General features: G+C 31.1%; 3 protein-coding genes across 7 annotated transcripts; 1 reads left to right on the top strand and 2 right to left on the bottom strand.

The window, feature by feature from the left end:
* Nucleotides 1-135: 135 nt before the first annotated feature.
* On the top strand, nt 136-8,537 carry LOC114872993 (zinc finger protein 571). 5 transcript variants are annotated; one of them, XM_029180805.2, is made up of 8 exons: nt 136-240; nt 1,219-1,583; nt 1,655-2,572; nt 2,710-2,832; nt 3,023-3,259; nt 3,335-3,662; nt 3,738-5,106; nt 8,451-8,537. In XM_029180805.2, exons 2-7 carry the CDS (start codon nt 1,255-1,257, stop codon nt 5,076-5,078), a joined length of 3,276 nt encoding a protein of 1,091 aa, XP_029036638.1. In that variant the 5' UTR covers nt 136-240; nt 1,219-1,254; the 3' UTR covers nt 5,079-5,106; nt 8,451-8,537. The 5 variants fall into 5 exon arrangements, with proteins under 5 accessions (XP_029036638.1, XP_029036637.1, XP_046144968.1 ...); XM_029180804.2 differs by lacking the exon at nt 8,451-8,537 and adding an exon at nt 7,836-8,374; XM_046289012.1 differs by lacking the exon at nt 8,451-8,537 and having other exon boundaries at nt 1,655-2,098; nt 2,180-2,572; nt 3,738-5,556.
* On the bottom strand, nt 8,394-9,805 carry LOC114872996 (solute carrier family 35 member G1-like). The gene is made up of 3 exons (XM_029180809.2): nt 9,251-9,805; nt 8,953-9,168; nt 8,394-8,881 (listed from the first exon to the last, which is right to left on the bottom strand). The coding sequence occupies exons 1-3, from the start codon at nt 9,560-9,562 to the stop codon at nt 8,399-8,401; spliced, it is 1,011 nt and encodes a 336-aa protein (XP_029036642.1). The 5' UTR covers nt 9,563-9,805; the 3' UTR covers nt 8,394-8,398.
* LOC114872997 (ester hydrolase C11orf54 homolog) lies at nt 9,783-11,466 on the bottom strand. The gene is made up of 7 exons (XM_029180810.2): nt 11,305-11,466; nt 11,102-11,209; nt 10,929-11,027; nt 10,676-10,854; nt 10,342-10,603; nt 10,113-10,279; nt 9,783-10,019 (listed from the first exon to the last, which is right to left on the bottom strand). Exons 2-7 carry the CDS (start codon nt 11,178-11,180, stop codon nt 9,846-9,848), a joined length of 960 nt encoding a protein of 319 aa, XP_029036643.1. The 5' UTR covers nt 11,181-11,209; nt 11,305-11,466; the 3' UTR covers nt 9,783-9,845.
* Between the last annotated feature and the right edge of the window lie 248 nt (nt 11,467-11,714).

Below are 11,714 nucleotides of genomic sequence, written 5' to 3'. Positions count from 1 at the left end.
CAAAGTATATTGTGCGAGTGGTTATCTACTATGGGCAAACGCTATACAAAACATGAAAGCTTTTGCGCAGATTTCTTATCTATAGTGGCTATTCTCCGAAGTCACATCGGTCGGCCATTTTGTTAAATTTATTTCTAAACGTATCCCCTCCAAATTGAAAACAACCGAAGGTTGACGCTGTTCTCAATTCTGATAAAGTATTTTTGGTTAGGTTAATAGCTGTATAGAAGATATTTAACAGTAAGTAAACCATTTTGATTACGTTTGCTTCTATTAATATTGAATCGAGGTAGAAAATGTCTACGCGTGCATGGGGAAATGATGCTTTAGCGTAGTTCGTAATGTGTAATTGGATGGAAGGAGGCTTGGCGTAAAGAGAGGCTATGGCTACTGCTTTGATCATATGTAAAATACTATTAGCTGATCGGTCACCCTTTGTTTTTTCATTACCGATCTGTGTGGCATTTTTTTCAGTTGATTTGTGCGTGAAAAACAATTTTGTCTTTCGAAATGTTTGTTATAACCTCCAAAGTCATAACCTATATAATATAACCTTAGATGTCAACATTTTAAATATTTCTTATTCAAGAAATATAGCAGAAAGATCTCCGAAAAATTCCAAAAATGTAATAGACACATAAATTTATATCATTAAAATGTGTATTTTCTATCTTAGACTTGTATCAATTTTTTTTTTATTTTACATGTTATAGTAGCAGTATTAAGATATATTTTAATAAATAGATTCAATTTATAATTATAATTAAAGACATAATTTTTAAGACAAAGTTACTGCTTAATGCTTGGAACTAGTGATTAAATGCAACTGTTTTTTGTTATAAAAATGTGATATACAAATATTTGAATTCACATTCTTTTCTTGTTATATGTAAATTAAATAAGTATACATTTTTAAAAGAATATTGTTATTAAATAAGAAACATGTGTTTGAACTTAATTTGATCAATATTGTTTAATTAGTTCTGTTGACATTTAGTTAATGTTGTATGGTAAGTTTATTACATTTATTTATTTATATGTATTGTTTACAGGTTACAAATATATTATATATTAATAGCATATTTATAATCATATATGTATAAATGTACATACATATGTAAGAATACATTTACATTACATCATTGTAATGTTTATGTGTATACTTATGAATGTAATTGTTCAGATCAATTGAAATAAAGAATACTTTTTATATTTTAGTGATTTCAGTGATCATATAATTTTATATTTAATAAAATGGATGTTGCTGGAGATCTAACATTACAATGGGTGGAGGAGGTGGGGAATGTGATTCACGAAGAAGTGATATGTGGGCTGGAGGCACAGTTAGTTGGAGCAGAAGAAGAGGTAATCGGAGCATGCGAGGAAGTTGCAGTTGAGGAAACAGTAGAATCTGTTCCCAATGTTACTCCTACAACCGAGTCAGAGATATTAATGGTACCCCAGCCCAGCGACATGGAATCTATTTACATAGTGCCACAAGATCAAGGCCATGACTACCTAAATATACAGGTTACAGAGGAAGTTATTGCAGATAACTGGGACAGATCTGGCCCAGAAGATGGGTAGGTTGAAATAACATATACTTTCCATTAAATTTAATAATTTTCTAACTAATTAATTGCATATTTTAAAGGGTTGAGATATCAGAATCAAAAGTATCTCATGAAAACTTGTTAGAATATGATGACATGGAAATACCATTACCAATTGATCAAGATTCTTACACAAATAGCAGACCTTATCCGTGTGACTTCTGTAGTAGGAGGTTCAGAAAAAAGGCAAATTTAATGAATCATATGGTAGCACATCAGACAGACCGCCCTCATGGTTGCAACTTATGTGGGGCACGTTATGCAAGGAAATGTGATCTTATGAACCATTTGAAGATTCATGCTTATGCACCATCTAGAGATGGTTTGGAGGATGATTTAAATGATGATGATTCATTGGTACCAGAAGAAGAGGAGTCTACTAAAGGTAGACGTAAAAAGGTACAGTCAAGTGTACCAAGAAAACGCAAAAATCATTCTGCTCTTTCAAAACGCAGCATTGAAGATAGTAAAATGGAAATGGGCAAGTATGTCAATAAATCTTACGATTACGTTGACGAGGATATGCGTCTTTTGGAAGAAATGACTAGTAGAAATTCTGCACGTAGTAGTAATTATGCATCAAGCTCAAGATGGAATGATCAGATGTCACCAGTGTCCACTGAACCTCAAGCACCACGATGGCCTATAACTGATCCAACAAAACCATATGTATGTCAGTATTGTGGTGTCGGTTTTGCAAGAGAAAAAGCACTTGCATCCCATGCGCGTATCCATGGTGGTGACAGCCCATTTGAATGTACCACATGTGGTGATATGTTTTGGGATGTTAACAGTTTAAGAGAACACGTCCGTGTCAAACATGGTGGTGCGCCACAGTCTGACATAGAAGAATACGATAACGATGCTACATACACAGGCGACGAAAGATTTGGCGAATTTTATTGCAATAGTTGTGGTGTTCCGTTCCACCGTTTGGATTTACTTAAACGTCATCAAAAGTAAGATTATCTTATGACAGTGAATAAGATATGTTTATGTACGAAAATGATTAAAATTCCGTTTTGTTTCAATTTTCTGCCGATTTGCAGGAAAATTAATAAAAGTCTGATATTAATTTTAATGTTGGTTACATTAGGATTCATGTGAAACAAGAAGCCGATATGATGGAAGGTCCAAGTCAACATCATGTTTGCAATGTTTGTGGTGAATGGTTTGAAGAGGCTTTGGCATTGTTAGCACATGCCGAACTCCATGCTAGGTATTATTCACTAAAAATCTTCAACATAATATTAAAAAATATTTGGAGAGTAAAAGATATTAATATAGGTAACAATTTGATGGAAAACATCATTTTTGTCTGTGTATAGCCGTATAGAACTGAAAACATACATCGACAATTAAGATAAATATTAAAAGATTGTTAAAAATTAATTTTTCCTTTCGTTTAGATCACCCAGTCGTCGATGTTTATTATGCGGTGAAAGATGTCGTGACGACGCTGAAGTTGCTGAACACGTACGGCAAAATCATGCCGAAGATGCTCCACCAAATACATGTACACTTTGCGGGAAAACTTGTAAAGATAAGCGCAGTTTATTGAAGCACTCGTGGGTACATAATGTCGATAAAACTTTCGGATGTACAAAGTGTGGTAAACGTTTTCATAGCAAAGCCAGATTACGGAGGTATATATTAAAATTTCATGTCGTGTATCATTAATATCAATTTCCTATTTTTTTATATGCGTTATCATATTTTAGACACATGGTATCGCATCGCAATAAGATGGTAGCCTGTGACGAGTGCGGAGAAGAATTCCCCGATGGTAGAGCTCTCGTTAGCCATCGTCATTCACACAATAAGGAGCTAGGCGGTCGTTCTTTCCCATGTCGAGAATGCGGTAAAACATTCGGAAGTCGTAGTTCGCAGCAGATTCATATCCGAATTCACACTGGAGAAAGACCGTACGGTTGTAGATTTTGTTGGAAGGCATTTGCTGATGGTGGAACATTAAGAAAGCACGAGCGCATTCATACAGGCGAAAAACCGTATGGCTGCGCGATTTGTCCAAGAGCTTTTAATCAAAGAGTGAGACATTTGAATTTAAACGGTACTTCTTTCATTCGGACATATTAAATTTTAATGTAACCGTGATTGTTTCAGGTTGTTCTCAGAGAACACGTACGAGCTCATCATTCAGGTCCTGATCCAAAATGCGTGGGTAGCATTACACCGTACTTGTGTAAAGTGTGCGGTGATGCATACGGGACATCAGAAGAAATAGTTGCTCACATTGTGCAGCATTGTGATGATAATACTGCGCTAAGACGCCAACCGCAAACTGGACCACGTAAATATAAGAGAAGACGTAAACTGAAACCTCATGAAACTAATACAGTGTTGCGTATGAGCGAACAATATGACATGATGGAAGCAGGCTCTGATTCAGATGATAATACGAAAAGAAAACTCGGAAGGAAAAATAAACAACATCGATCGAACATTGAAGAGGGTTATCAAAATGTCCTGAAGAGTTTTGAAAGCTCTTTACAGAACATCAATTCAATTGTTAGCAATTCTAAATTAAATCCAGGAAAATCCAAGCTCTCTAAGAAGAAGCTTAAAAAAGAAGAGAAAAAGAATGAAGCGCAAGCTTCGTGTCATCCTGGTAGACCAAAAATGATTCACACCCAAAAAACAAGAGTGCCTGTAGAGATCGGTAGTGATGGGGTTAAAAAGGGACAAAAAACTAAAACTATGGTAACAAGGACGCCTAAAATGATGCCACAGGAACATAAATTAGGAATCTTTCCAGGTGGTGAAAGAAATAGGCCGAGAACAAAGAATGTTAGTTATCATATCGAAGGGAAATTTCAACCATCAGCTGCAACATTCCCAAAACCAAAGGATGAAATTCCAAGAACTCCGACACCAACGCATCAGACGTTACCAATAACACACATAAAGTTGGAACCTAATTTACAGAAAACACCGAATAACAATCATAGAAATAATAATGGTAATATTCTTGCTATGAACAATGAAAAAATGGAATCACCAGTTAGAAAAAGATCAGGTGTATTAAAGAGAATTAAGAAACAAAAGGATGGAATTAAACAAGAACCAATGGATATTGACCAAGATGAAATGCAAAATAATAATAACACTGAAAATACAAGCTCTGAAAGATTAATGGAACATGCAGTGGATGGAAGCAATTTACAAGTTGCATTTGAAGCAAGCGTTACAGCCGAGGAAGAAAATATACTTCCTGATGTTGGAGATGTACACGATACCGAGAATGTTGGACATGGAAATGTCAAACTTAGTGTAAAAGTTGAATCAACACCGCAGCGAATGTTGGCTGTTCATAGTGTTATAGCACCCGTGGATGATATTCCAGAAACTATAATACCAGATGCTGTTGAGTATACATGTGAAATGTGTTCTGCGGTATTTTCCAGCAGAGCAGAATTGTTGGTTCATGTTCCAATACACATTTGATTTAATTTGTTCAATGAAGTTAAAGAAGGTATGCGAATTTGTTCTATTCTAAGAATACTTGTTTAATTAAGTAACGTTTTAACATGATCAATGAAAGTTTATCTGTTTATTTGAATTGGCATTATCTTATTATGCCGAAATGCCCTCTACTCGTTGCTCTATGATGTGCACTAGATTTTTGTGTTTAACATATATTTTAAAAGTTGATGCTGTTTTTAGTTTATTACGGCATTCGGAGTTATGTAGAAATTTTCAAATGTACTCGTGTTCAATTAATCCCATCATTATATCTTTTTTATATTATTCGCGTTTCTTTTAAATTAAACAAAAATACTATTTGGCTCAAAATTCATATTGAATCATGATGTAATGAAAAATATTACAAATATTTTATACGTTTACAAATTTATGAAACCAATTGCCCTGGTCAAAGAATCGACCATTCTTTTGCCATCCACAATTTTCTAGTAAAAATGAATGAAAGAAAAAAAAAGAAATGATGACACGTCGTGTACATAAAATGCTAAGGCATTCTAAATATTTATGTGAATGTGTTTTATGATATTACTCATTCATATAGATTAAATTTACTCTGTACATTTGCTTTTAGCTCCTAAGTGATTAGATATGTGACAACTGATGCATTGGATTACCATAGTAGATAATTTCTATCCAATATTACTATCTAACATCAGATTGTTTTTCATGGATTTTTTACTTACAATAACATTTAAAAATCCGAGTAAGCTAATTTGGAAGTAATATATTGACTATTTGAATTTTCATTTGAAAAGAAGAAGAAATTTTTAGAGGCGCATAAAACGTGTGTTAGTTCACCTCAAAATAAATAACTGATATCATAATAAAGTACATAAGTACTTTGCATACGTTGCAAAAAAACATTTGTACAAATTGATTTTTGTACCATGAAATATTTTGTGACTGGAGAAACACGAACTCATTGTTACTGTTTCAATAGTATTCATTATGTAATAAAAATATGCTTATTATTATGGTATACTTTGTTTATATTAACATATCTAAGTAGTTCTAATGAAATTATTGAATCATTTTATTACATTTCGCATTAAATACAATGAATTGTATGAAACGTTATCTGTAGAATTTTATGAAAAAGCAAATATTAAAACTTAAATGTTATGGACTTTGAAATTCTTTTACTTTATATACTAATTTATATTAGGTATGATCAGATCTGATTTTTAATTTTGTACAGAGTTCAAATTTCATTATTTCTCTTATTCATTTCTATATTTATCTTACATTCTTTTTAACATGTTCATTAGTGTTATCTTGTTACTTATTGCTAATGGGTGCTATCATTACATCACAGTATTACATCAAGTAGTACCATTGCAAACAAAGAAGATAAAAAATGTAGTTTCATATTCTAAGATTTTATATTTGAGCATTCAGAAATTTCTTAGACAAATAGTATTTGCATCCTTGTTTTGTACAAATAAAAATTGAAGTTTCAAATTGCTTCAAAGTAATTGGATATTTAACAAATAATTCATATAATTTGAAAACCGAAATTTAGGATTCTTGTAGTATTTTTCTTAAATTCTAAATGATATATGTATATATGTATGTATGTACCTATGTATTTCAAAAAAAAATTAATTATATTTCAATGGCATTATGTGTGGCAATCAATCAAAAACAGTGTGTACTCTATTTTTATAGTCAAGAGATATTTTGAATATAACGAAGATTCTGATACTATTTGTAACATTTTACAAAACAATGTATATACATATATATGTATTTTATTATTTAATGTTCTTATCTGTATTTTAGGAATGGTGTCATAGTACCCATTACTCAATTGTTTCTATATTTTTATAGATAAACAAACTGATTTAAAACAAATTCAATAAGTAAGTTAGCAATCAGTTTTCTTTCTTAAAGAAGAAACTTTTTTGGAAAAAGTATCTTTAAAAATATATTCGAGTTAGCAGTTAATAATTGCATTCATAGAACAGCATCATATTTTGTATGTTATGTACATACTTAAGGAATAACTATTTCCTTTAGTGATATGCGTAATTATATTGGGATTAAAGTAGCAAAAAGGTAACTTAAAACGTTCTAAAACTATTTAGAGGAACACATTATGAATCAGGCTTGTATAGTATCAAAACTGTGGTATAGAATACATAAGAACAGGAAAACTATTATAAGACCAATGTAAAGTAACAGTTTTTTCGGATAAAAAAAGAATACGTAAATATATATTTACATAAGAATTATTGAAAAGTCGATTCATCTTTATTTCAATGTTACACAAAGTTACATTCCTGTTTAATGGTAGCATTAACATTATTTAAGAATAATTCAAAAATTTCAAAAACTAATTCAAATAACGTGTGCATAGAGCAGCCAGTGCAGGTGGCAATAATTGTAAAAAGTGCAAAGTTCAAAAATTTCAAAAGCAAAATGTTTAAGAAAAGTTAAAAGTAGGAACATGTACACAATTATTTCATTTCTTTTATTTCCCTTTTTATTTACAAGAAAATTAATTGCATGTAAGTATCCGTGGCTTTCATTTTTTATATCTAAGTAAATTAAAATAATTAATATAGGATATAATACTATGTTGCATGAGAATGTTTCAAACAGTTTGAAAAGAATTCTTATATGTATTACTTCAGTTGTAAGCTAAAATTAAGAACATGTATAGATTTATGAGCACTAAATTAGTACCTCCTTAATAGAATTGTTTGTATCTTTCAGGGATAAAGTAGATAAAAAAGGAAGCTGTACATATTATTATCTTGGATATGGTACGGTGGTTTATTGTTAACTGTAGACATATTTTTTTTAACAAATTGCCAATAATGATAAAAATACAATTATGTCCGCACAAAGTCACGGATAATACAAAGTACATATAATAATAACATATGTACAATTTGTAAATATGTATTTCACTTATATATTTTAAAATTTTGTGTCATTTTTATCGTATAATAAATTTGACAAAATTATAGATTATAATTATAGATACATACGATATTATATATTCGTTTTGTGAAAGTACACTATCAAGTACACGATTCGTTTGTTTTTGTTTAAAAATGGGAATTTATGCGAGGTACAAACTGCGGTAGAAAACTGTAAATGAATGATAGTTACGTATAATTTTGACTTTATATTGTATAAAGTCTTGAAACTTTATATTATAAAAATTATAAAATAGTGTTATAATAACAATGTTTTCACCATTCATAAAAATATGTATCATAGTGTCTATGTTTATGCTAAAACCAGGTAAATTTAAGATATTGTATCTTTGACTAGGGAATAAAATCACAAATACCATAAATTTCTTTCTCAAATCCCATACAGATAACGGATGCTATGACTAGAAGTGCTCCAGCAATGCTGGTTGATGAAGGACGGTCTCCAAAAAAGTATACTTGTACTACATACGCCAAAATAATGTCTAAGGATCTAGTTACTGAGACTTTACCAGCACCTTCTATTTTTAACGCATTAGTTACTAAAATTTGACCTGATAATCCAGTGAATGCTACTAATAATATTTTGCTCCAAGTAATCCAATCAACTGGTAACTTTGGGTTTTGTTCATGATGTTCTGACACAAGGAAGAAAAAGGTCGCTGCTGTAACAAGTGACCACCAAGATAAATTGAAGATTATTGCTGAATAATGAATTTCTGAACACTTTCTCATAACAACTATGTTAAGTGCTGTGAAGAAAGTTGCTAGTATAGCACACACATATCCCATTACATTGTATGGCTCAGCTCTATGGACCTGAAAAAAAAGAAACTTATTTTATACAAAATCGTCAGTTCACGAAGATCACACGAAAAAGATTTTTTTACCTGGAATAAAAATGGTGGTCTAGACACAAAAATAACACCCGCAAAAAGCGAACACATAACTAACACACGTAATACTCCACAAGGTTCTTTTAAAAAAATAAAAGATAATGCAATAACAATTACTGGAGAGCTGAATATGATTGTTGTGGCATCTCCTATTGGTAATTTGCGAAAACTATAATATAATAATGATAGAGTTGCACCACCCACTAGACCCTAAAAAAGAATTAAATACTTTATTAAGATTAACATTTGATCTAAGCTAACAAGTGTTATTCACTTTTCTTAATTATCATACCTGTAAATGTAACAGCATTCTTTGCCCTTTGGGTCCGAAAAGACTTGTGGAAACTTTACATGCTACACACGCCATAACTAACATTTGAAGAACAGATCTGATAGCCAGCAATATCATAGGATGTACATTTTGAACTGCTTTGACTAATGCAGAACTAATTGTGAAAAATGTACCTGACAGAAACGCCAAAAATACTCCAAACCATTTGGTACCATCCTGATATGTTTGAGCATTATTAGCAAATTGTTCTGTATACTGGTATGATGGATGAATACTGTTGTAAGAAGTAGTAGATCCAATGCTGAACTTCATCGTTTGCCTACTTTAACGGTTACAATACACGATTATACTGAACGAGACATTTCTGGTATAGTAACATGTACCGCTAGTACATCTGCCATCTGATAGAATTAACATACAGCTTTGCACGTCAAACAGCTTATTAGGGATTAATGCTGGTAGGAAGATTTGGAAAATGTAACAGTGATCGGATTGAGATCCATCTGTATTGAGAATCTAATGAATGATAGAATTTCTTGAAAAGACATCAGAAATCAATTTATTTATTTATTTATATATAATTGTATAAAAGAAATCAGTCCTTTCCAAAGTGCAACTTAGATGTTGGTTGATCTACACGGTAAAGTGTATTACCCAAATTAAAGTATCCTAAATATTCTATAGTTTCTGGAGTTGTATCAATATGATAATGACCTCCTTCTCCATGATGAGAAAAGCTATGGAAATGTTGAACACGAAGATCCAGATCCTAAAGTTGTAATGTACATATAATACATTATGCAGTATAATGTAGGAATATTTAAGCTGAAAAAGACTCAGAATTTAACATAATTACACTTACACTTTCAGAACTAACAAATGTACCGACAGCTATTAGGGGTGTTGACATGTTGAAGAAGTTCAACCAATTATTAAGCTGTGCTTCAGTATTAAGTGGAGTTGCTGAAAAATCCGCCATAACGTGTTGTTTGATTTTTCCATCATTCATTAAGAATGTTCCTCCTAGCCCTATAATTATAAAAATTTAATTATCTTCTAATCAAATTGAGTAATTATAAGATGATACTCACCAACAAGATTATTTTGATAATGCTGTGCAATTGCTTTCTGCATACATGCAATAAAATCGTCATTGCCGGTGCGTTTTTTAGCATGTACTTTTAAGACTTTACCAGGTTTTCCTTCGGTAACAAACAAATTAGCTAATAAAGCACACCTTGTTTCTTTATTAGGTAAAGTTTGAAGCACACAGCTTCCATTTGTTTTATCGACAGATGCAATACGAGTTCCACTTGTCACATTGGATGACGAAATGACTGTATTCATCATGAGCTAAGAAAAATCATTTATATGGTAAGTATGTTTAAGTTAGATATATTATGTGTATAAGATTGATGAATATACCTCGCAATTGCAGTTTAAGTAAGGCCATGGACCTGCACCAGCACCAACAACAAAGGGATCTTTATTGTATTGCAAATGGTTTAAAAGCTGTTTGATATCATACACTTTATTTCTTTGTACTGTAGGAAGAAGAAATGGTGGACCACCAATTTCTAATAGAGTAGGATTACCTCCCAATCCTGATTTTAATATACCATAATATATTAGTTTCACATGGTATAAAAAAATATTCTATATTTGGAACTGTCTTTACCTGGTGCAGCAAGTGTAAAAGGTTCTTGGGTCAAATTTGGACAATCAACAATTTCAACTTGAAATTCAGCAAAATTTTTAGCCAAGCCTTGATTTAGAACTGTTACAAATACAAAGGATATTATATTATTCAATTTCTCTATAATCTTTTATTATATATTAATTAAAAATTACCATTTTTTATTTCATCAAGCGAAGGCACATGCAGCTGCCTTTTTGTTATGTTGAGTCCGCTTGCATTCAAAGTAGCCATAATTGTTGCATATATTAATATGGAGTTAACTAAAAATTTAATTTTTAAATATTAACATTGCTTTAGAACAAACAGAACAATATCTTAAAAATACAAGAATATAAAGTGATAATAAGCTTTATACTTGTGATGATATAAATCTTCCTTTAGATAGAAACTGCTGAGTGTATCACTAGAAAGCTGTAAATGGACTGATAGAAAGTTAAATGTGTCATAATAATATTGCATAGTTTGCTTTATCTAATCATATTCTTCAATGTGACCTTGAATTATAAGAATGAAACAAATCAGTTCTATGTAGTTTTTATCATAATTTCAATATAAAATATCTTATAAACCATTTCATTTTTTAAATTTATGTACTTCAATTTAAATAATTAATAACAAATTCAACAGAGGTAAATTAAACCCTAGAATATTCTTCAAAATTTATTTAAAAATTCTGTAAATTGCAAAATATAAAAACGGCAAAAAATGAAAATACGCTTACAAATAGATCATTAAAAACTAACTAAATTAATGTATAGAAATAAC

Source organism: Osmia bicornis, chromosome 15 (genome assembly GCF_907164935.1).
Source record: "Osmia bicornis bicornis chromosome 15, iOsmBic2.1, whole genome shotgun sequence".
NCBI classification, from domain to species: Eukaryota; Metazoa; Arthropoda; class Insecta; order Hymenoptera; family Megachilidae; genus Osmia; species Osmia bicornis.
The sequence above is the reverse complement of the archived record's forward strand: the minus strand, read 5'-3'. Positions and strand labels throughout refer to the sequence as shown.